The sequence below is a fragment of the Oncorhynchus nerka genome, linkage group LG2 (genome assembly GCF_034236695.1).
Source record: "Oncorhynchus nerka isolate Pitt River linkage group LG2, Oner_Uvic_2.0, whole genome shotgun sequence".
NCBI lineage: Eukaryota > Metazoa > Chordata > Actinopteri > Salmoniformes > Salmonidae > Oncorhynchus > Oncorhynchus nerka.
In genome coordinates this window covers 98,383,883-98,410,514 of record NC_088397.1, presented here as the reverse complement: position 1 = coordinate 98,410,514, position 26,632 = coordinate 98,383,883, and the positions used below count along the sequence as shown (strand labels likewise).

The following is a 26,632-nucleotide window of genomic DNA, read 5'->3' as shown; positions in this document are numbered from 1 at the left end:
ACCACCTCATTCTCTGTGATCATTCTGTGATCACTCAGTGTTCTAACACCACCTCATTCTCTCTCTGTGATCACTCAGTGTTCTAACACCACCTCATTCTCTCTCTGTGATCACTCAGTGTTCTAACACCACCTCATTCTCTCTCTGTGATCATTCTCTCATTCTCTCTCTGTGATCATTCCTAGCTCTGGCTCACTCAGTGTTCTAACACCACCTCATTCTCTCTCTGTGATCATTCCTAGCTCTGGCTCACTCAGTGTTCTAACACCACCTCATTCTCTCTCTGTGATCATTCCTAGCTCTGGCTCACTCAGTGTTTTAACACCACCTCATTCTCTCTCTGTGATCATTCCTAGCTCTGGCTCACTCAGTGTTCTAACACCACCTCATTCTCTCTCTGTGATCATTCTGTGGCTCACTCAGTGTTCTAACACCACCTCATTCTCTCTCTGTGATCATTCCTAGCTCTGGCTCACTCAGTGTTCTAACACCACCTCATTCTCTCTCTGTGATCACTCAGTGTTCTAACACCACCTCATTCTCTCTCTGTGATCATTCTCAGTGTTCTAACACCACCTCATTCTCTCTCTGTGATCATTCTAGTCTGATCACTCAGTGTTCTAACACCACCTCATTCTCTCTCTGTGATCATTCCTAGCTCTGGCTCACTCAGTGTTCTAACACCACCTCATTCTCTCTCTGTGATCATTCCTAGCTCTGGCTCACTCAGTGTTCTAACACCACCTCATTCTCTCTCTGTGATCATTCCTAGCTCTGGCTCACTCAGTGTTCTAACACCACCTCATTCTCTCTCTGTGATCACTCAGTGTTCTAACACCACCTCATTCTCTCTCTGTGATCACTCAGTGTTCTAACACCACCTCATTCTCTCTCTGTGATCATTCCTAGCTCTGGCTCACTCAGTGTTCTAACACCACCTCATTCTCTCTCTGTGATCACTCAGTGTTCTAACACCACCTCATTCTCTCTCTGTGATCATTCCTAGCTCTGGCTCACTCAGTGTTCTAACACCACCTCATTCTCTCTCTGTGATCATTCCTAGCTCTGGCTCACTCAGTGTTCTAACACCACCTCATTCTCTCTCTGTGATCATTCCTAGCTCTGGCTCACTCAGTGTTCTAACACCACCTCATTCTCTCTCTGTGATCATTCCTAGCTCTGGCTCACTCAGTGTTCTAACACCACCTCATTCTCTGTGATCATTCTGTGATCACTCAGTGTTCTAACACCACCTCATTCTCTCTCTGTGATCACTCTCACTCAGTGTTCTAACACCACCTCATTCTCTCTCTGTGATCACTCAGTGTTCTAACACCACCTCATTCTCTCTCTGTGATCACTCAGTGTTCTAACACCACCTCATTCTCTCTCTGTGATCATTCCTAGCTCTGGCTCACTCAGTGTTCTAACACCACCTCATTCTCTCTCTGTGATCATTCCTAGCTCTGGCTCACTCAGTGTTTTAACACCACCTCATTCTCTCTCTGTGATCATTCCTAGCTCTGGCTCACTCAGTGTTCTAACACCACCTCATTCTCTCTCTGTGATCACTCCTAGCTCTGGCTCACTCAGTGTTCTAACACCACCTCATTCTCTCTCTGTGATCATTCTCAGTGTTCTAACACCATTCTCCTCATTCTCTAGCTCTGTGCTCACTCAGTGTTCTAACACCACCTCATTCTCTCTCTGTGATCACTCAGTGTTCTAACACCACCTCATTCTCTCTCTGTGATCACTCAGTGTTCTAACACCACCTCATTCTCTCTCTGTGATCATTCCTAGCTCACTAACACCACCTCATTCTCTCTCTGTGATCATTCCTAGCTCTGGCTCACTCAGTGTTCTAACACCACCTCATTCTCTCTCTGTGATCATTCCTAGCTCTGGCTCATTCTCTCTCTGTGATCATTCCTAGCTCTGGCTCTCAGTGTTCTAACACCACCTCATTCTCTCTCATTCCTAGTGATCACTCAGTGTTTAACACCACCTCATTCTCTCTCTGTGATCACTCAGTGTCACTCAGTCTAACACCACCTCATTCTCTCTCTGTGATCATTCCTAGCTCTGGCTCACTCAGTGTTCTAACACCACCTCATTCTCTCTCTGTGATCATTCCTAGCTCTGGCTCACTCAGTGTTCTAACACCACCTCATTCTCTCTCTGTGATCATTCCTAGCTCTGGCTCACTCAGTGTTTTAAACACCACCTCATTCTCTCTCTGTGATCATTCTCTCTCTGTGAGCTCTGGCTCACTCAGTGTTCTAACACCACCTCATTCTCTCTCTGTGATCATTCCTAGCTCTGGCTCACTCAGTGTTTAACACCACCTCATTCTCTCTCTGTGATCATTCCTAGCTCTGGCTCACTCAGTGTTCTAACACCACCTCATTCTCTCTCTGTGATCACTCAGTGTTCTAACACCACCTCATTCTCTCTCTGTGATCACTCATTCTAACTAGCTCTGTGATCACTCAGTGTTCTAACACCACCTCATTCTCTCTGTGATCATTCTGTGGCTCACTCAGTGTTCTAACACCACCTCATTCTCTCTGTGATCATCTGTCTGGCTCACTCAGTGTTCTAACACCACCTCATTCTCTCTCTGTGATCATTCCTAGCTCTGGCTCACTCAGTGTTCTAACACCACCTCATTCTCTCTCTGTGATCATTCCTAGCTCTGGCTCACTCAGTGTTTTAACACCACTCAGTTCTAACACCACCTCATCTCTGTGATCATTCCTAGCTCTGGCTCACTCAGTGTTCTAACACCACCTCATTCTCTCTCTGTGATCACTCAGTGTCACTCAGTGTTCTAACACCACCTCATTCTCTCTCTGTGATCATTCTCTCTGTGATCACTCAGTGTTCTAACACCACCTCATTCTCTCTCTGTGATCACTCAGTGTTCGAACACCACCTCATTCTCTCTGTGATCACTCAGTGTTCTAACACCACCTCATTCTCTCTCTGTGATCATTCCTAGCTCTGGCTCACTCAGTGTTTTAACACCACCTCATTCTCTCTCTGTGATCATTCCTAGCTCTGGCTCACTCAGTGTTTTAACACCACCTCATTCTCTCTCTGTGATCATTCCTAGCTCTGGCTCACTCAGTGTTCTAACACCACCTCATTCTCTCTCTGTGATCACTCCTAGCTCTGGCTCACTCAGTGTTCTAACACCACCTCATTCTCTGTGATCATCTAGTGGCTCATCAGTGTTCTAACACCACCTCATTCTCTCTCTGTGATCATTCTGTTCTAACACCACCTCATTCTCTCTCTGTGATCACTCATCACTCAGTGTTCTAACACCACCTCATTCTCTCTCTGTGATCACTCAGTGTTCTAACACCACCTCATTCTCTCTCTGTGATCACTCAGTGTTCTAACACCACCTCATTCTCTCTCTGTGATCATTCTCTCTGGCTCAGTGTTCTAACACCACCTCATTCTCTCTCTGTGATCATTCCTAGCTCTGGCTCACTCAGTGTTTAACACCACCTCATTCTCTCTCTGTGATCATTCCTAGCTCTGGCTCACTCAGTGTTCTAACACCACCTCATTCTCTCTCTGTGATCATTCCTAGCTCTGGCTCACTCAGTGTTCTAACACCACCTCATTCTCTCTCTGTGATCATTCCTAGTCTGGCTCACTCAGTGTTCTAACACCACCTCATTCTCTCTCTGTGATCACTCAGCTCTGGCTCACTCAGTGTTCTAACACCACCTCATTCTCTCTCTGTGATCATTCCTAGCTCTGGCTCACTCAGTGTTCTAACACCACCTCATTCTCTCTCTGTGATCATTCTAGCTCTGGCTCACTCAGTGTTCTAACACCACCTCATTCTCTCTCTGTGATCACTCAGTGTTCTAACACCACCTCATTCTCTCTCTGTGATCACTCAGTGTTTCTAACACCACCTCATTCTCTCTCTGTGATCATTCCTAACACTCTTCTCTCTCTGGCTCACTCAGTGTTTTAACACCACCTCATTCTCTCTCTGTGATCATTCCTAGCTCTGGCTCACTCAGTGTTCTAACACCACCTCATTCTCTCTCTGTGATCATTCCTAGCTCTGGCTCACTCAGTGTTCTAACACCACCTCATTCTCTCTCTGTGATCATTCCTAGCTCTGGCTCACTCAGTGTTCTAACACCACCTCATTCTCTCTCTGTGATCACTCAGTGTTCTAACACCACCTCATTCTCTCTCTGTGATCACTCAGTGTTCTAACACCACCTCATTCTCTCTCTCTCTGATCACACCACCTAGCTCTGGCTCACTCAGTGTTCTAACACCACCTCATTCTCTCTCTGTGATCACTCCTAGCTCTGGCTCACTCAGTGTTCTAACACCACCTCATTCTCTCTCTGTGATCACTCAGTGTTCTAACACCACCTCATTCTCTCTCTGTGATCACTCAGTGTTCTAACACCACCTCATTCTCTCTCTGTGATCATTCAGTGTTCAGTGTTCTAACACCACCTCATTCTCTCTCTGTGATCATCTGTGATCACTCAGTGTTCTAACACCACCTCATTCTCTCTCTGTGATCATTCCTAGCTCTGGCTCACTCAGTGTTTTAACACCACCTCATTCTCTCTCTGTGATCATTCCTAGCTCTGGCTCACTCAGTGTTTTAACACCACCTCATTCTCTCTCTGTGATCATTCCTAGCTCTGGCTCACTCAGTGTTTTAACACCACCTCATTCTCTCTCTGTGATCATTCCTAGCTCTGGCTCACTCAGTGTTCTAACACCACCTCATTCTCTCTCTGTGATCATTCAGTGTTCTAACACCACCTCATTCTCTCTCTGTGATCATTCCTAGCTCTGGCTCACTCAGTGTTCTAACACCACCTCATTCTCTCTCTGTGATCACTTCCTCAGTCTCATTGTCACTCAGTGTTCTAACACCACCTCATTCTCTCTCTGTGATCACTCAGTGTTCTAACACCACCTCATTCTCTCTCTGATCATTCCTAGATCTCACTCAGTGTTTAACACCACCTCATTCTCTCTCTGTGATCATTCCTAGCTCTGGCTCACTCAGTGTTCTAACACCACCTCATTCTCTCTCTGTGATCATTCCTAGCTCTGGCTCACTCAGTGTTCTAACACCACCTCATTCTCTCTCTGTGATCATTCCTAGCTCTGGCTCACTCAGTGTTCTAACACCACCTCATTCTCTCTCTGTGATCACTCAGTGTTCTAACACCACCTCATTCTCTCTGTGATCTGTGATCACTCAGTGTTCTAACACCACCTCATTCTCTCTCTGTGATCACTCAGTGTTCTAACACCACCTCATTCTCTCTGTGATCATCTGTGATCACTCAGTGTTCTAACACCACCTCATTCTCTCTCTGTGATCATTCCTAGCTCTGGCTCACTCAGTGTTTTAACACCACCTCATTCTCTCTCTGTGATCATTCCTAGCTCTGGCTCACTCAGTGTTCTAACACCACCTCATTCTCTCTCTGTGATCAGTGTTCTAACACCTAGCTCTAGCTCTGGCTCACTCAGTGTTCTAACACCACCTCATTCTCTCTCTGTGATCATTCTAGCTCTGATCACTCAGTGTTCTAACACCACCTCATTCTCTCTCTGTGATCACTCAGTGTTCTAACACCACCTCATTCTCTCTCTGTGATCACTCAGTGTTCTAACACCACCTCATTCTCTCTCTGTGATCACTCAGTGTTCTAACACCACCTCATTCTCTCTCTGTGATCATTCCTAGCTCTGGCTCACTCAGTGTTTTAACACCACCTCATTCTCTCTCTGTGATCATTCCTAGCTCTGGCTCACTCAGTGTTTTAACACCACCTCATTCTCTCTCTGTGATCATTCCTAGCTCTGGCTCACTCAGTGTTTTAACACCACCTCATTCTCTCTCTGTGATCATTCCTAGCTCTGGCTCACTCAGTGTTCTAACACCACCTCATTCTCTCTCTGTGATCACTCAGTGTTCTAACACCACCTCATTCTCTCTCTGTGATCATTCCTAGCTCTGGCTCACTCAGTGTTCTAACACCACCTCATTCTCTCTCTGTGATCACTCAGTGTTCTAACACCACCTCATTCTCTCTCTGTGATCACTCAGTGTTCTAACACCACCTCATTCTCTCTCTGTGATCACTCAGTCTGGCTCATTTTAACACCACCTCATTCTCTCTCTGTGATCATTCCTAGCTCTGGCTCACTCAGTGTTTTAACACCACCTCATTCTCTCTCTGTGATCATTCCTAGCTCTGGCTCACTCAGTGTTCTAACACCACCTCATTCTCTCTCTGTGATCATTCCTAGCTCTGGCTCACTCAGTGTTCTAACACCACCTCATTCTCTCTCTGTGATCACTCAGTGTTCTAACACCACCTCATTCTCTCTCTGTGATCACTCAGTGTTCTAACACCACCTCATTCTCTCTCTGTGATCACTCAGTGTTCAGTGTTCTAACACCACCTCATTCTCTCTCTGTGATCACTCAGTGTTCTAACACCACCTCATTCTCTCTCTGTGATCATTCCTAACTCTGGCTCACTCAGTGTTTTAACACCACCTCATTCTCTCTCTGTGATCATTCCTAGCTCTGGCTCACTCAGTGTTTTAACACCACCTCATTCTCTCTCTGTGATCACTTGTTCTAACACCACCTCAGCTCTGGCTCACTCAGTGTTTTAACACCACCTCATTCTCTCTCTGTGATCATTCCTAGCTCTGGCTCACTCAGTGTTCTAACACCACCTCATTCTCTCTCTGTGATCACTCAGTGTTCTAACACCACCTCATTCTCTCTCTGTGATAACACCACCTCATTCTCTCTCTGTGATCACTCAGTGTTCTAACACCACCTCATTCTCTCTCTGTGATCACTCAGTGTTCTAACACCACCTCATTCTCTCTCTGTGATCATTCCTAGCTCTGGCTCACTCAGTGTTTTAACACCACCTCATTCTCTCTCTGTGATCATTCCTAGCTCTGGCTCACTCAGTGTTTTAACACCACCTCATTCTCTCTCTGTGATCATTCCTAGCTCTGGCTCACTCAGTGTTTTAACACCACCTCATTCTCTCTCTGTGATCATTCCTAGCTCTGGCTCACTCAGTGTTCTAACACCACCTCATTCTCTCTCTGGCTCACTCAGTGTTCTAACACCACCTCATTCTCTCTCTGTGATCATTCCTAGCTCTGGCTCACTCAGTGTTCTAACACCACCTCATTCTCTCTCTGTGATCACTCAGTGTTCTAACACCACCTCATTCTCTCTCTGTGATCACTCAGTGTTCTAACACCACCTCATTCTCTCTCTGTGATCACTCAGTGTTTTAACACCACCTCATTCTCTCTCTGTGATCATTCCTAGCTCTGGCTCACTCAGTGTTTTAACACCACCTCATTCTCTCTCTGTGATCATTCCTAGCTCTGGCTCACTCAGTGTTCTAACACCACCTCATTCTCTCTCTGTGATCATTCCTAGCTCTGGCTCACTCAGTGTTCTAACACCACCTCATTCTCTCTCTGTGATCACTCAGTGTTCTAACACCACCTCATTCTCTCTCTGTGATCACTCAGTGTTCTAACACCACCTCATTCTCTCTCTGTGATCACTCAGTGTTCTAACACCACCTCATTCTCTCTCTGTGATCACTCAGTGTTTTTAACACCACCTCATTCTCTCTCTGTGATCATTCCTAGCTCTGGCTCACTCAGTGTTTTAACACCACCTCATTCTCTCTCTGTGATCATTCCTAGCTCTGGCTCACTCAGTGTTTTAACACCACCTCATTCTCTCTCTGTGATCATTCCTAGCTCTGGCTCACTCAGTGTTCTAACACCACCTCATTCTCTCTCTGTGATCACTCAGTGTTCTAACACCACCTCATTCTCTCTCTGTGATCATTCCTAGCTCTGGCTCACTCAGTGTTTTAACACCACCTCATTCTCTCTCTGTGATCATTCCTAGCTCTGGCTCACTCAGTGTTTTAACACCACCTCATTCTCTCTCTGTGATCATTCCTAGCTCTGGCTCACTCAGTGTTTTAACACCACCTCATTCTCTCTCTGTGATCATTCCTAGCTCTGGCTCACTCAGTGTTCTAACACCACCTCAGTGTCTGGCTCACTCAGTGTTTAACACCACCTCATTCTCTCTCTGTGATCATTCCTAGCTCTGGCTCACTCAGTGTTTTAACACCACCTCATTCTCTCTCTGTGATCATTCCTAGCTCTGGCTCACTCAGTGTTCTAACACCACCTCATTCTCTCTCTGTGATCACTCAGTGTTCTAACACCACCTCATTCTCTCTCTGTGATCATTCCTAGCTCTGGCTCACTCAGTGTTCTAACACCACCTCATTCTCTCTCTGTGATCACTCAGTGTTCTAACACCACCTCATTCTCTCTCTGTGATCATTCCTAGCTCTGGCTCACTCAGTGTTTTAACACCACCTCATTCTCTCTCTGTGATCATTCCTAGCTCTGGCTCACTCAGTGTTCTAACACCACCTCATTCTCTCTCTGTGATCATTCCTAGCTCTGGCTCACTCAGTGTTCTAACACCACCTCATTCTCTCTCTGTGATCATTCCTAGCTCTGGCTCACTCAGTGTTCTAACACCACCTCATTCTCTCTCTGTGATCATCAGTGTTCTAACACACCTAACATTCTCTCATTCTCTGTGATCACTCAGTGTTTTAACACCACCTCATTCTCTCTCTGTGATCATTCCTAGCTCTGGCTCACTCAGTGTTCTAACACCACCTCATTCTCTCTCTGTGATCATTCCTAGCTCTGGCTCACTCAGTGTTCTAACACCACCTCATTCTCTCTCTGTGATCATTCCTAGCTCTGGCTCACTCAGTGTTCTAACACCACCTCATTCTCTCTCTGTGATCATTCCTAGCTCTGGCTCACTCAGTGTTCTAACACCACCTCATTCTCTCTCTGTGATCATTCCTAGCTCTGGCTCACTCAGTGTTCTAACACCACCTCATTCTCTCTCTGTGATCATTCCTAGCTCTGGCTCACTCAGTGTTTTAACACCACCTCATTCTCTCTCTGTGATCATTCCTAGCTCTGGCTCACTCAGTGTTTTAACACCACCTCATTCTCTCTCTGTGATCATTCCTAGCTCTGGCTCACTCAGTGTTTTAACACCACCTCATTCTCTCTCTGTGATCATTCCTAGCTCTGGCTCACTCAGTGTTTTAACACCACCTCATTCTCTCTCTGTCATCACTCTGGCTCACTCAGTGTTTAACACCACCTCATTCTCTCTCTGTGATCACTCAGTGTTCTAACACCACCTCATTCTCTCTCTGTGATCACTCAGTGTTCTAACACCACCTCATTCTCTCTCTGTGATCACTCAGTGTTCTAACACCACCTCATTCTCTCTCTGTGATCACTCAGTGTTCTAACACCACCTCATTCTCTCTCTGTGATCACTCAGTGTTCTAACACCACCTCATTCTCTCTCTGTGATCATTCCTAACTCTGGCTCACTCAGTGTTCTAACACCACCTCATTCTCTCTATGTGATCACTCAGTGTTCTAACACCACCTCATTCTCTCTCTGTGATCTTTCAGTGTTCTAACACCACCTCATTCTCTCTCTGTGATCATTCCTAACTCTGGCTCACTCAGTGTTCTAACACCAACTCATTCTCTCTCTGTGATCATTCAGTGTTTTAACACCACCTCATTCTCTCTCTGTGATCATTCAGTGTTCTAACACCACCTCATTCTCTCTCTGTGATCACTCAGTGTTCTAACACCACCTCATTCTCTCTCTGTGATCATTCCTAGCTCTGGCTCACTCAGTGTTCTAACACCACCTCATTCTCTCTCTGTGATCATTCAGTGTTCTAACACCACCTCAATCTCTCTCTGTGATCACTCAGTGTTCTAACACCACCTCATTCTCTCTCTGTGATCACTCAGTGTTCTAACACCACCTCATTCTCTCTCTGTGATCATTCAGTGTTCTAACACCACCTCATTCTCTCTCTGTGATCATTCAGTGTTCTAACACCACCTCATTCTATCTCTGTGATCACTCAGTGTTTTCACACCACCTCATTCTAGCTCTGGCTCACTCAGTGTTCTAACACCACCTCATTCTCTACACTCACTCACTAACCAAAGAGTGATGTTAAGGAAGTGAAGGCTTGAGATCTACAGTATACAGTCGAAGTCGGAAGTTTACATACACCTTAGCCAAATACATTTAAACTCAGTTTTTCCACAATTCCTGACATTTAATCCTAGTAAAAATTCCCCTATTTTAGGCCAGTTAGGATCACCACTTTATTTTAAGAATGTGAAATGTCAGAATAATAGTAGTGAGAATAATTTATTTCAGATTTTCTTTTTTTCATCACATTCCCAAGTGTGTCAGAAGTTTACGTACGCTCAATTAGTATTTGGTAGCATTGCCTTTAAATTGTTTAACTTGGGTCTAACGTTTCGGGTAGCCTTCCACAAGCTTACCACAATAAGTTGGGTGAATTTTGGCCCATTCCTCCTGACAGAGCTGGTGTAACTGAGTCAGGTTTGTAGACCTCCTTGCTCACACACGCTTTTTCAGTTCTGCCCACAAATCTTCTACAGGATTGAGGTCAGGGCTTTGTGATGGCCACTCCAATACCTTGACTTTGTTGTCCTTAAGCCATTTTGCCACAACTTTGGAAGTATGCTTGGGGTCATTGTCCATTTGGAAGATCCATTTGTGACCAAGTTTTAACTTCCTGACTGATGTCTTGAGATGTTGCTTCAATATATCCACATACAGTGCCTTGCGAAAGTATTCGGCCCCCTTGAACTTTGTGACCTTTTGCCACATTTCAGGCTTCAAACATAAAGATATAAAACTGTATTTTTTTGTGAAGAATCAACAACAAGTGGGACACAATCATGAAGTGGAACGACATTTATTGGATATTTCACAGTTTTTTAACAAATCAAAAATTGAAAAATTGGGCGTGCAAAATTATTCAGCCCCTTTACTTTCAGTGCAGCAAACTCTCTCCAGAAGTTCAGTGAGGATCTCTGAATGATCCAATGTTGACCTAAATGACTAATGATGATAAATACAATCCACCTGTGTGTAATCAAGTCTCCGTATAAATGCACCTGCACTGTGATAGTCTCAGAGGTCCGTTAAAAGCGCAGAGAGCATCATGAAGAACAAGGAACACACCAGGCAGGTCCGAGATACTGTTGTGAAGAAGTTTAAAGCCGGATTAGGATACAAAAAGATTTCCCAAGCTTTAAACATCCCAAGGAGCACTGTGCAAGCGATAATATTGAAATGGAAGGAGTATCAGACCACTGCAAATCTACCAAGACCTGGCCGTCCCTCTAAACTTTCAGCTCATACAAGGAGGAGACTGATCAGAGATGCAGCCAAGAGGCCCATGATCACTCTGGATGAACTGCAGAGATCTACAGCTGAGGTGGGACACTCTGTCCATAGGACAACAATCAGTCGTATATTGCACAAATCTGGCCTTTATGGAAGAGTGGCAAGAAGAAAGCCATTTCTTAAAGATATCCATAAAAAGTGTCGTTTAAAGTTTGCCACAAGCCACCTGGGAGACACACCAAACATGTGGAAGAAGGTGCTCTGGTCAGATGAAACCAAAATTGAACTTTTTGGCAACAATGCAAAACGTTATGTTTGGCGTAAAAGCAACACAGCTCATCACCCTGAACACACCATCCCCACTGTCAAACATGGTGGTGGCAGCATCATGGTTTGGGCCTGCTTTTCTTCAGCAGGGACAGGGAAGATGGTTAAAATTGATGGGAAGATGGATGGAGCCAAATGCAGGACCATTCTGGAAGAAAACCTGATGGAGTCTGCAAAAGACCTGAGACTGGGACGGAGATTTGTCTTCCAACAAGACAATGATCCAAAACATAAAGCAAAATCTACAAAGGAATGGTTCAAAAATAAACATATCCAGGTGTTAGAATGGCCAAGTCAAAGTCCAGACCTGAATCCAATCGAGAATCTGTGGAAAGAACTGAAAACTGCTGTTCACAAATGCTCTCCATCCAACCTCACTGAGCTCGAGCTGTTTTGCAAGGAGGAATGGGAAAAGATTTCAGTCTCTCGATGTGCAAAACTGATAGAGACATACCCCAAGCGACTTACAGCTGTAATCGCAGCAAAAGGTGGCGCTACAAAGTATTAACTTAAGGGGGCTGAATAATTTTGCACGCCCAATTTTTCAGTTTTTGATTTGTTAAAAAAGTTTGAAATATCCAATAAATGTCGTTCCACTTCATGATTGTGTCCCACTTGTTGTTGATTCTTCACAAAAAAATACAGTTTTATATCTTTATGTTTGAAGCCTGAAATGTGGCAAAAGGTCGCAAAGTTCAAGGGGGCCGAATACTTTCACAAGGCACTGTAATTGCCCTCCCTCATGATGCCATCTATTCTGTGATGTGCACCAGTCTCTCCTGCAGCAAAGCAACTCCACAACATGATGCTGCCACCGCCGGGCTTCACGGTTGGGATGGTGTTCTTCGGCTTGCAAGCATTCCCCTTTTGCCTCCAAACATAACGATGGTCATTATGGCCAAACAGTTATATTTTTGTTTCATCAGAGGACATTTCTCCAAAAAAGTACGATCGTTGTCCCCCTGTGCAGTTGCAAACCATAGTCTGGCTTTTTCATGGCGGTTTTGGACCAGTGGCTTCTTCCTTGCTGAGCGACTTTTCAGGATATGTCGATATAGGACTCGTTTTACTGTGGAGATAGATACTTTTGCACCTGTTTCCTCCAGCATCTTCACAAGGTCCTTTGCTGTTGTTCTGGGATTGATTTACACTTTTCGCACCAAAGTACGTTCATCTCTAGGAGACAGAACACATCTCCTTTCTGAGCGGTATGACGGCTGCGTGGTCCCATGGTGTTTATACTTGCGTACTATTGTTTGTACAGATGAACATGGTACCTTCAGGCGTTTGGAAATTGCTCCCAAGGATGAACCAGACTTGTGGAGGTCTACAATGTTTTTTTCTAATGTCTTGGCTGATTCATTTTGATTTTCCCATGATGTCAAGCAAAGAGGCACTGAGTTTGAAGGTAGGCCTTGAAATACATCCACAGGTACACCTCCAATTGACTCAAATGATGTCAATTAGCCTATCAGAAGCTTCTAAAGCCAAGACATAATTTTCTGGAATTTCCGAGATGTTTAAAGGCACAGTCAATTTAGTGTATGTACACTTCTGACCCACTGGAATTGTGATATAGTGAATTATAAGTTAAATAATCTGTCTGTAAACAATTGTTGGAAAAATTACTTGTGTCATGCAAAAGTAGATGTCCTAACTGACTTGCCAAAACTATAGTTTGTTAAGAAGAAATTTGTGGAGTGGTTGAAAAATGAGTTTTAATGACTCCAACCTAAGTGTATATAAACTTCCGACTTCAACTGTAAATGCATCAACACACAATGAAATACACTTTTTAGGTTGAAATGATAGGTGAAAAAAAAAAAAAGTAGGTGTCTGGTATACTACATAATTTAAGTAAACATTCACAAATACATTTCCCTCGTATTTAAATTGTATCTGTGTTTGAGACAGTGCATTAATGTCACTGGCTTTGGCTCTTCTCCCACGTTTCTGACGCCCCTCTTCGGTAAAGCACTTACATAAATATGGATCTGACTCCCTCTCTATTGGTCGAGCTTCCTTTTCCTTGACTTGATGTCGGCAGTCATTTTATGTAATTTTTTTTGTTGCTTTTATCGTCCTTCCCTTTAAGATAGATGAAACGTTGTTACATATCTCAGTGAACATTGCTTCATGACATCTCTAGGTGAAGAGTCAGTTGATAGAAATGTAGGCTTTCGGTGAAGATTACGCGGGTATTTTCATAGAAAGACTGCAGGAAGAGAAGAGAGGGAGAGAGCGAGAGGAGTGTTTCATTGTGACAACCGAAGTCTATCCTACAGTACGGTAACAGAACTGATTGTAGCCATTAATTGCATGCATTTAATACTGTGTAGCCAGATTATATGGCCGGCCAGGAAATACTAGCCTATTCACCTGAAACTTAACATTTTAAAGATGGCCGATTAGCTTACTGATAACCATATTAGTGAGTAAGGATATTAGTGAGATCTATTATGACGATCGTGGGTGTTTTTCTGGCTATTGGCTATTTTCCGGCACCTGATCTGATTGTTATTGTGTGTGTGTCTGATGTGTAAAAAAAACAGGAAGTAACATAATTCTTTTGTTTCAATAGTTTTTTATTGGGAAATGGTGAGGCTGTGTATACGTAATAATTTCAGAAGTGTGTCCTGAAACATGAGTCGACAGTCCCTATGCAGAACAATGGACAGTTGATACCCCTAGGGGATTGGGTGAATACACTGCACAGCAGTGTCCTGAATGGTGAATGACTGCAGTTTCCAATTAATGGTCTGCTCAGAGCTGACCCTTTTACATAACTAAACTCAAATGGCAGTCTTACATTGTGTGCGTGTATGTGTGTAATGTGCGTGTGTATGTGTGTGTGTGCGTAATGTGTGTGGAAAATGACTAGGGTGGACTGTAATTTAGGTTCAGGACTGTTGCTGCCACCATGGACTGTATAAGCTAGGCTTTAAAAAATACTTTCTCACCTTTATTTAACTAGTCAAGTTAAGAACAAATTCTTATTTTCAATGACGGCCTGGGAACAGTGGGTTAACTGCCTGTTCGGTGGCAGAACGACAGATTTGTACCTTGTCAGCTCAGGGGATATGAACTTGCAACCTTCCGGTTACTAGTCCAACACTCTAACCACTAGGCTACCCTGCCACCCCAGGGAAATTAGGTTCAGAACTGTTGCTGCCACCATGGACTGTAAGCTAAGTTCAGGACTGTTGCTGCCACCGTGGACTGTAAGCTAGGTTCAGGACTGTAAGCTAGGTTCAGGACTGTTGATGCCACCATGGACTGTAAGCTAGGTTCAGGACTGTAAGCTAGGTTTCGGACTGTTGCTGCCACCATGGACTGTAAGCTAGGTTCAGGACTGTTGCTGCCACCATGGACTGTAAGCTAGGTTCAGGACTGTAAGCTAGGTTCAGGACTGTTGCTGCCACCATGGACTGTAAGCTAGGTTCAGGACTGTAAGCTAGGTTCAGGACTGTTGCTGTCACCATGGACTGTAAGCTAGGTTCAGGACTGTAAGCTAGGTTCAGGACTGTTGCTGCCACCATGGACTGTAAGCTAGGTTCAGGACTGTTGCTGCCACCATGGACTGTAAGCTAGGTTCAGGACTGTTGCTGCCACCATGGACTGTAAGCTAGGTTCAGGACTGTTGCTGCCACCATGGACTGTAAACTAGGTTCAGGACTGTTGCTGCCACCATGGACTGTAAGCTAGATTTAGAACTGTTGCTGCCACCATGGACTGTAAGCTAAGTTCAGGACTGTTGCTGCCACCGTGGACTGTAAGCTAGGTTCAGGACTGTTGCTGCCACCGTGGACTGTGAGCTAGGTTCAGGACTGTTGCTGCCACCATGGACTGTAAGCTAGGTTTCGGACTGTTGCTGCCACCATGGACTGTAAGCTAGGTTCAGGACTGTGAGCTAGGTTCAGGACTGTTGCTGCCACCGTGGACTGTGAGCTAGGTTCAGGACTGTTGCTGCCACCATGGACTGTAAGCTAGGTTTCGGACTGTTGCTGCCACCATTGACTGTAAGCTAGGTTCAGGACTGTAAGCTAGGTTCAGGACTGTAAACGAGGTTCAGGACTGTTGCTGCCACCATGGACTGTAAGCTAGGTTCAGGACTGTAAGCTAGGTTCAGGACTGTTGCTGCCACTTAACTGGCTCATGTTACAGGTGTTAATATGTTTAACAGGCGCATGTTGCAGGTGTTAATGTTTAACTGGCTCATGTTGCAGGTGTTAACCTTTCTAGCACAGGCGGAACCCCTCGACAACATTCCGCTGAAAAGGCAGCGTGTGAAATTAAAAAATATTTTTAAAGAAATAAGATCACAAAAGCAGAAATAGAGATAAAATAAATCACTAACCTTTGATGATCTTCATCCGATGACACTCATAGGACATCATGTAACACAATACATGTATGTTTTGTTTGATAATGTGCATATTTATATCCAAAAATCTCAGTTTACTTTGGCGCGTTACGTGCAATAATGTTTTGATTCCAAAACATCCGGTGAATACTCATAATAAACATTGATAAAAGATACTAGTGTTATTCACAGAATTAAAAATAGACTTCTAATTAATGCAACCGCTGTGTCAGATTAAAAAATAAAAAAACTTTACGGAAAAAGCATAATCTGAGAACGGCGCTCAGAGAACCCAAAACAGCCAGAGGAATATCCGCCATTTTGGAATCAACAAAGTTAGAAACAACACCATAAATATTCACTTACCTTTGATCTTCATCAGAAGGCACTCCCATGAATCCCAGTTCAACAATGAATGACTGCTTTGTTCCATAAAGTGCCATCGTTTATGTCCAAATAGCCACTTGTTGTTAGCGTGTTCAGCCCAGTAATCCATCTTCATGAGGCGCGAGCATTTCATCCAGACAAAAACTCTAAAAGTTCTGTTAGTCTTTTAGAAACATGTCAAACGATGTATAGAATCAATCATTAGGATGTTTTTAACATAAAACATCAATAATGTTCCAACCGGAGAATTCCTTTGTCTTCAGAAAGGCACTGGAACGAGAGGTAACTCTGTTGGGAGCGCGTGTCATGAGACCAAGGCTTTCTGCCAGACCACTGACTCAGAGGTCTCATGAGCAGAATCCTCATTCAAGTTTCCAAAGACGGTTGACATCTAGTGGAAGCCCTAGGAAGTGCAACCTCATCCATATCTCAATGTGTATTTGGTAGGCCAAGCCAACTACAAACCTCAGATGTCCCACTTCGTGGTTGGATTTTTCTCAGGTTTTCGCCTGCCATATGAGTTCTGTTATACTCACAGACATCATTCAAACAGTTTTAGAAAATTCAGTGTTTTCTATCCAATAATAATATGCATATATTAGCATCTGGGACAGAGTAGGAGGCAGTTCACTCTGGGCACGCTATTCATCCAAAAGTGAAAATGCTGCCCTCTATCCCAAAAAGGTTAATATGTTTAACTGGCTCATGTTGCAGGTGTTAATATGTTTAACTGGCTCATGGTGCGGGTGTTAATAACTGTGTTGTTTGCAGGGAACTGCAGCGCTACAGCCATGGATGTAGATGTGGTGAATATGTTTGTCCTGGCGGGAGGAACTCTAGTCATCCCTATCCTGGCCTTCTTTGCCTCATTCTACATGTGGCCTGCTGCTATCATCCATGTCTACAACTGGTAAGAACTGCACTAAAGGAGTGAAAATGGTTGGCCGGCCCTCCAGCAAAATCTATATTCCCTAAACCCTCTAAAAAAATAAACAAGTGACCCCTATACCCAAAAATGAAACAAAGTGGATAGCAGAGATATGCCACAGTGGATATGCCAGTTTAGAAACTGTTCTTCATCCTGTAAGCATTACATGGCAACGCAGGAATTTTGATAGAGCACAGGGTTGCGGGCGAGAAGGTTGTGGGTTCGCAGACCACCGTGGACAAGAGTAGTGGTGGAAAGATATAATTTACTGTATAAGCATTGCCTCGGAATCTAAACTCAGCAAAAAAAGAAACGTTCTCTCACTGTCTCACTGAGACATAAACTGAACAAGTTCCACAGACATGTGACTTGCAGAAATGGAATAATGTGTCCCTGAACAAAGGGGGTCAAAATCAAAAGTAACAGTCGGTATCTGGTGTGGCTACCAGCTACATTAAGTACTGTAGTGCATCTCCTCCTGCACCAGATTTGCCAGTTCTTGCCGTGAAATGTTACCCCACTCTTCCACCAAGGCACCTGCAGGTTCCCGGACATTTCTCGGGGGAATGACCCTAGCCCTCACCCTCCGATCCAACAGGTCCCAGACATTTCTCAGGGGAATGGCCCTAGCCCTCCGATCCAACAGGTCCCAGACATTTCTCAGGGGAATGGCCCTAGCCCTCCGATCCAACAGGTCCCAGACATTTCTCGGGGGAATGGCCCTAGCCCTCCGATCCAACAGGTCCCAGACATTTCTCGGGGGAATGGCCCTAGCCCTCCGATCCAACAGGTCCCAGACATTTCTCGGGGGAATGGCCCTAGCCCTCACCTTCCGATCCAACAGGTCCCAGACCTTTCTGGGGGGAATGGCCCTAGCCCTCACCCTCTGATCCAACAGGTCCCAGACGTGCTCAATGGGATTGAGATCCGGGCTCTTCGCTGTCCATGGCTGAACACTGACATTCCCGTCTTGCAGGAAATCGCTCACAGAACGAGCAGTATGACTGGTGGCATTGTCATGCTGGAGGGTCATGTTAGGATGAGCCTGCAGGAAGGGTACCACATGAGGGAGGAGGATGTCTTCCCTGTAACGCACAGCGTTGAGATTGCCTGCAATGACAACAAGCTCAGTCCGATGATGCTGTGACATACCGCCTCAGACCATGATGGACCCTCCACCACCAAATCGATCCCGCTCCAGAGTACAGGCCTCGGTGTAACGCTCATTCCTTCGACGATAATCGCGAATCCAACAATCACCCCTGGTGAGACAAAACCGCGACTCATCAGTGAAGAGCACTTTTTGTCAGTCCTGTCTGGTCCAGCGACGGTGGGTTTGTGCCCATAGGCGACGTTGTTGCCGGTGACGTCTCGTGAGGACCTGCTTTTACAACCGGCCTACAAGCCCTCAGTCCAGCCTCTCTCAGCCTATTGCGGACAGTCTGAGCACTGATGGAGGGATTGTGTGTTCCTGGTGTAACTCGGATGTACCGATCCAGTGCAGGTGTTGTTACACGTGGTCTGCCGCTGCGAGGACGATCAGCTGTCCCTCCCGTCTCCCTGTAGCGCTGTCTTAGGCGTCTCACAGTACGGACATTGCAATTTATTGCCCTGGCCACGTTTGCAGTCCTCATGCCTCCTTGCAGCATGCCAAGGGCACGATCACGGAGATGAGCAGGGACCATGGGCATCTTTCTTTTGGTGCTTTTCAGAGTCAGTAGAAAGGCCTCTCTAGTGTCCTAAGTTTTCATAACGTTAATTGCCAACCGTTTGTAAGCTGTTAGTGTCTTAACGACCGTTCCACAGGTGCATGTTCATTAATTGTTTATGGTCCATTGAACAAGCATGGAAACAGTGTTTTTAACCCTTTACAATGAAGATCTGTGAAGTTATTTGGATTTTTACGAATTATCTTTGAAAGACATGGTCCTGAAAAAGGGACGTTTTTTTTTTGCTGATTTTATCATCGTATTTGTAGGTCAGAGAAAAAAAATAGCATTTCTGTCATGCAATTCTACGTCATTTTACATTTTCACGGATAATTTTTTTAACACTGCACAAATTACAGGCTAAGAATGGAGTGAGAGAGAGGACTATGTGTTCATTTGATCATAATTCTCCAATGCCAAAACAGTGTGTCTTATATTTGCCATGAAACTGTCCCTGTTTGCAAATGATTAAATCTGAGACGTTCAGAAGTTAGTTTTACCTTTCCACCCCAGACAGAGTACTGCTGTCTACTCTTCTTCTGTGGTTTAACCCAACGAGTCAAGGTCACAAGTGTTTCCCTAAAAGCTGTCTGGGTTTAAACATCTTCTATTGGACAGAAAGTGAATAGCTTCATCAATTAATAGTGATAGTAATAGATGGACATTTTTTTTGTCTCCTAAACTATAGAAGGTTGTACCTCCTGAATGTCAAAGAAACTAAACAATTATATCCCTATATGCTTTGGAGTCACCTCTTTCCCAAACAGTTAGTTTGTATCATAAAGCGTTGCGGACCAAACTGCTGTTATAGACTTTAATTAATCAGTATTATTCTCTTATAAATCTTAAGCTAACGAGTGGTAGGCCTGTCTTTACTAAAGGAAGGCCTATGGAACATAGGCCTGTCATACCCAATCTATTCCAGTCCTGGTTTTAACTTAGCCTACCTCCGTGTCTATGAAGGGCTGTTATTTAAAGAGTGCATGTCCATTCCAGTCCTGGTTTTAACTTAGCCTACCTCTGTGTCTATGAAGGGCTGTTATTTAAAGAGTGCATGTCCATTCCAGTCCTGGTTTTAACTTAGCCTACCTCTGTGTCTATGAAGGGCTGTTATTTAAAGAGTGCATGTCTATTCCAGTCCTGGTTTTAACTTAGCCTACCTCTGTGTCTATGAAGGGCTGTTATTTAAAGAGTGCATGTCCATTCCAGTCCTGGTTTTAACTTAGCCTACCTCCGTGTCTATGAAGGGCTGTTATTTAAAGAGTGCATGGTGGATGGAGGATTGACCAGTCTATTGATATAGCAGCCTGTAGCCTAATTTTCTCTGTCAAACAGGCCTTGCTCTTATTTCTTAAATGGGAAGAAATGGGCTCCAACACAAAGTCATCTTGTTGTTAGTAATTAAAATGAAGACGTTGAAATCGGTTATGCCTACTGGAATGCGTCTTTCAGCTCAGCTGTCCATTTCTGATTGATTGTGACCGTGACTGCTGCTTTCAGCATCACAGTGTGAGTTAGCAGAATCTGGCTTATTGTGAGGTCAATAACTCTGATAAATACATCACGGGCAAGAAACATATTGTTTTTAACAATATTCTATGATAGTAGTAGCAAGCTATCAAAGTTGACCTCCGGTCCTCCTTCTCACTTTTGCGCTCTCCTTCTCAAACCGAACAGACCGTATAGGCTAGAGTGCATTTTATAGAGGAGGCCTAATAACATGAACATAACGAAGAAGCATTTGACTCTCCTCCTGAACCGCCTCTGTAGGCCTACACAGCACAGCCATTGGTTAGTTAGAGAGCACACAACAACGTTTTTGATCAACAAGAGCAGAGCAGGCCGGGGCTCAGGGTTGGAATATCCATTGCGGTGTGTAATGCAGCCTAGGGCAGCCACCACACCGGCAGTCACTAGTCATGAAGGTAGTCAAATTCCACATGTAGTCACGGTAATTACGCTTCTCTAAGCTCTGATGCTGCTTATGGTCATTAGTAGCCTACCAAACTTGTTAGCTGCCTGGTACTCAGCACTCGATTGTCCCTCTAATCACTCTGACATCAATGCAAATGTAATGGAAAATCGAATCAAACACTTCATGAGAGCTCATGTTGCGCAACATTTCTATAGGCTATGCAACTGCGTGAGAAAACAGAGTGAGGGCCTCTACTAAAAAGAGGAGGATGAGAGACTGATGAAGTGTGTACAGCCTGCGCAAAAAAACACAAAGCAAAGCTTTTCAAGCAACTTTTTTCAAATCACCATTAGTCTCGTCATGCAGCCTTACAATGTATTATGCATCTAAACATATATCCCAACGTTTGTATCACAACTAAAGTTATATTAATTACTCTAAGCATCTAGGAGGACCTGTTTATTTGTTGACCTCTCAACACAGAATAGCCGTGTGACACTCCCTCAAATCGGTTGGAGAAAATACATTTTCTATTTTAATTCAGCTTTTTTCAATTGTATTCTTCATACTGTAAAATAATGCACGTAATTCTAAGCTAAATCTAGTCTGCTAAATGAACTAGTGTAGCCTACAGCCATTTGGCATAGCCAGATCAGGACCTAACATAAGGACAGGACCTGATCTGATAAGGACAACTCAGAGTATGTTATTCTGTTCTACTGAAATAAACTTCATTTTGTTCATGTCATGTTTCTTTAGACCTGTCTAAAATAAATAATGGATTTATTGTGATGGTGTAGGTAGACTATATTACATGGATTTATTGTGATGGTGTAGGTAGACTATATTACATGGATTTATTGTGATGGTGTAGACTATATTACATGGATTTATTGTGAAGGTGTAGACTATATTACATGGATTTATTGTGATGGTGTAGACTATATTACATGGATTTATTGTGATGGTGTAGACTATATTACATGGATTTATTGTGATGGTGTAGACTATATTACATGGATTTATTGTGATGGTGTAGACTATATTACATGGATTTATTGTGATGGTGTAGGTAGACTATATTACATGGATTTATTGTGATGGTGTAGGTAGACTATATTACATGGATTTATTGTGATGGTGTAGGTAGACTATATTACATGGATTTATTGTGATGGTGTAGGTAGACTATATTACATGGATTTATTGTGATGGTGTAGGTAGACTATATTACATGGATTTATTGTGATGGTGTAGGTAGACTATATTACATGGATTTATTGTGATGGTGTAGGTAGACTATATTACATGGATTTATTGTGATGGTGTAGGTAGACTATATTACATGGATTTATTGTGATGGTGTAGACTATATTACATGGATTTATTGTGATGGTGTAGGTAGACTATATTACATGGATTTATTGTGATGGTGTATGTAGACTATATTACATGGATTTATTGTGATGGTGTAGACTATATTACATGAATTTATTGTGATGGTGTAGGTAGACTATATTACATGGATTTATTGTGATGGTGTAGGTAGACTATATTACATAGATTTATTGTGATGGTGTAGGTAGACTATATTACATGGAGTTATTAGAATATAGATGTCTGCATCAGTGGCTTATAGGCTGCGTGTGGAAGCCAGGAGTCTGCATCAGTGGCTTGTAGGCTGTGTGTGGAAGCCAGGAGTCTGCATCGGTGGCTTGTAGGCTGTGTGTGGAAGCCAGGAGTCTGCATCGGTGGCTTGTAGGCTGCGTGTGGAAGCCAGGAGTCTGCATCGGTGGCTTGTAGGCTGCGTGTGGAAGCCAGGAGTCTGCATCGGTGGCTTGTAGGCTGCGTGTGGAAGCCAGGAGTCTGCATCGGTGGCTTGTAGGCTGCGTGTGGAAGCCAGGAGTCTGCATCGGTGGCTTGTAGGCTGCGTGTGGAAGCCAGGAGTCTGCATCGGTGGCTTGTAGGCTGCGTGCGGAAGCCAGGAGTCTGCATCGGTGGCTTGTAGGCTGCGTGTGGAAGCCAGGAGATGCTGAATGTGTTCGTTAATTAACGGTCCATGTCCGTGAGACCAACCGTTATTTGCAGTACAATCACTGGCTGACGAAATGTCAAGACCGCCACAGCCCTAATGCTATCCCAGCAGATATCTTAAAATATAACTTTGCTCTGTGCTTCTCCCAGCGTGTACTTCGTAGCCTATAGCCCATAGATCATTTGATTGAGACCACACTAAATATCCAATAGGCGTACTTGATATTGCGCGCCCAGCGGAGAATCAGAGAGGAGGGGTGGCATCGGGGATATATAGACTAATTAACAACTCATTCGGCAGCGTAGCCTGGTGGTTAGAGTGTAGAGGTGGCAGCGTAGCCTAGTGGTTAGAGTGTAGAGGTGGCAGCGTAGCCTAGTGGTTAGAGTGTAGAGGTGGCAGCGTAGCCTAGTGGTTAGAGTGTAGAGGTGGCAGCGTAGCCTAGTGGTTAGAGCGTTGGACTAGTCACCGTTGGACTAGTCACCGGTTGCAAGTTCAAATCCCCGAGCTGACAAGGTACAAATCTGTCGTTCTGCGCCTGAACGAGGCAATTATATTACATGGACTGTTCCTAGGCCGTCATTGAAAATAGGAATTTGTTCTTAACTGACTTGCCTAGTTAAAGGTCAAATAAATTAAATAAATTCTGAAACACTGAGAAATATTTACATTTCGTCAATTACAAACGACATAACCCTCCCCTTGGACGAGATTAACGAAATACTAAACCGTCCCCTTGACTGAAATTGAAAAACTTTTATGAAAAACTCCCCCATTTTCCAGCTACCCATTATGTAAATGTAGATCCATCCATAACATTCTGATTCTGTACACAACGACCGTTGTCTATTCTTCCTGTTTTAGTTGTTGTTACAGTACTGTACCCAGGGGTGGAATTGGGGCGTGGGAGGACAGATTTCCCAAAGTGAAGTCATTTTGACATTGGTGGAATTTTATGTGTTTGTTACATAGAATTTGTGGATTTTTACATTGGGGAGTTACCATAGTGATTTGTTTCCTATTTCTACCCTTGACAATACTCAACCATTACCTTTGCCTCATTTCTAATCTAGTGGAGTAAAGGCCACCCAGAGCATGGAGCAACACAGTATTATCTGAAGGCAATACAAAGGAGTACAGATGCCGTATCTTAATTTGATCCTCCTTGTAGAAATGCAAGATTGTGCTGTGTTCGAGGTTTTAAAAGGTGGCAGGTGCTTTGGGCCAGTAACCGAAAGGTTGCTGGATCGAATCCCCGATCTGTTGTTCTGCCCCTGAACAAGGCAGTTAACCCACTGTTCCCCGGTAGGCCGTCACTGTAAATAAGAATTTGTTCTTAACTGACTTGCCTAGTTAAATAAATGTTAAATTAAAAATAATAATCTTAAAGTTTCTAATTTCCATTTATACATTTCTGACTTGATTTGACCTAATGAAAAATGTAGCCCACTCCTACAAAAATGTCCATTCATTATAATTCACATTTCCTGTTACTGCAGGATTTATTTTCCTGTTTTGTAAAAATGGGTCAAATTAAGTTAGGGCATCTGTTCAGTAGAATTACCTTCTGCAACCTGACCTGTGGACTGACTAGATAGAACAGAGTGGCCCCACTAGCTGTCCTGTCAGTCATGATCTTGTCACCAAGGCTGCTGTGGGGACTTGGCTGTGGCTGGGAGTGTTGTGTTGAATCACTCATCCAAGGTCAATAGTACAGTCTTAGATGAACATTGTTCACACATAAACCACACACACACAGACACACACACATTTCCCTTAAGTCAGTCTATCCCGGGGGGAAGCAGAGTCACCAGAGCTATTTTCATATTGCAGTAGCTTAGTGGGCAGCGGTCAAACTCAACTGTCTTTCTGTGTTGGTGTCCTCCTCCGTAAGGAGAGAGAGAAAGAGAGAGGTAGCAGGGTTTGGGGGGCTGGGGACTATTTATTGCCAATGTTTACGTGATGGTTTCACTCCATTACCCTGGACCATTGCGTGATGGTTTCACTCCATTACCCTGGACCATTGCGTGATGGTTTCACTCCATTACCCTGGACCATTGCGTGATGGTTTCACTCCATTACCCTGGACCATTGCGTGATGGTTTCACTCCCCTGGACCCTGGACCATTGCCCTGGACCATGATGGTTTCACTCCATTACCCTGGACCATTGCGTGATGGTTTCACTCCATTACCCTGGACCATTGCGTGATGGTTTCACTCCATTACCCTGGACCATTGCGTGATGGTTTCACTCCGTTACCCTGGACCATTGCGTGATGGTTTCACTCCGTTACCCTGGACCATTGCGTGATGGTTTCACTCCGTTACCCTGGACCATCGCGTGATGGTTTCACTCCGTTACCCTGGACCATCGCGTGATGGTTTCACTCCATTACCCTGGACCATCGCGTGATGGTTTCACTCCATTACCTCCGTTACCCTGGACCATCACTCCGTTACCCTGGACCATCGCGTGATGGTTTCACTCCGTTACCCTGGACCATCGCGTGATGGTTTCACTCCGTTACCCTGGACCATCGCGTGATGGTTTCACTCCGTGGGACCATTGGACCATCGTGATGGTTTCACTCCGTTACCCTGGACCATCGCGTGATGGTTTCACCCGTTACCCTGGACCATCGCGTGATGGTTTCACTCCGTTACCCTGGACCATCGCGTGATGGTTTCACTCCGTTACCCTGGACCATCGCGTGATGGTTTCACTCCGTTACCCTGGACCATCGCGTGATGGTTTCACTCCGTTACCCTGGACCATCGCGTGATGGTTTCACTCCGTTACCCTGGACCATCGCGTGATGGTTTCACTCCGTTACCCTGGACCATTGGTTTCACTCCGTTACCCTGGACCATCGCGTGGTGGTTTCACTCCGTTACCCTGGACCATTGCGTGGTGGTTTCACTCCGTTACCCTGGACCATTGCGTGGTGGTTTCACTCCGTTACCCTGGACCATTGCGTGGTGGTTTCACTCCGTTACCCTGGACCATTGCGTGGTGGTTTCACTCCGTTACCCTGGACCATTGCGTGGTGGTTTCACTCCGTTACCCTGGACCATGGGTTTCACCCTGGACCATTGCGTGGTGGTTTCACTCCGTTACCCTGGACCATTGCGTGATGGTTTCACTCCGTTACCCTGGACCATTGCGTGATGGTTTCACTCCGTTACCCTGGACCATTGCGTGATGGTTTCACTCCATTACCCTGGACCATTGCGTGATGGTTTCACTCCATTACCCTGGACCATTGCGTGATGGTTTCACTCCATTACCCTGGACCATTGCTGATGGTTTCACTCCATTACCCTGGACCATTGCGTGATGGTTTCACTCCATTACCCTGGACCATTGCGTGATGGTTTCACTCCATTACCCTGGACCATTGCGTGATGGTTTCACTCCATTACCCTGGACCATTGCGTGATGGTTTCACTCCATTACCCTGGACCATTGCGTGATGGTTTCACTCCATTACCCTGGACCATTTGTGTGATGGTTTCACATACTCAGTCTGCTTTCACATTGAAGAGGCACTAATTCAGTTTTGTCCTCTGCTGCTGTCCA

At 44.5% G+C, this 26,632-nt stretch overlaps 1 protein-coding gene across 6 annotated transcripts in view; it reads left to right on the top strand.

Moving 5' to 3' along the window:
* The first annotated feature begins 13,758 nt into the window (after positions 1-13,758).
* abhd6a (abhydrolase domain containing 6, acylglycerol lipase a) overlaps positions 13,759-26,632 on the top strand; it is a 50,511-nt gene continuing 37,637 nt past the window's right edge. For 5 of the 6 annotated variants that reach the window (XR_010459891.1, XR_010459890.1, XR_010459888.1 and 2 more), the window contains exons 1-2: positions 13,760-14,000; positions 17,238-17,376. Coding sequence is in view for 2 of the 6 variants with exons in the window: in XM_065004621.1 (XP_064860693.1) it covers positions 17,258-17,376 (119 nt within the window). In the remaining 4 variants the exon portion in view is untranslated. Of the gene's footprint in view, positions 14,006-17,237; positions 17,377-26,632 lie in introns of all 6 variants that reach the window. The other variant, XM_065004624.1, reaches the window with a different exon arrangement.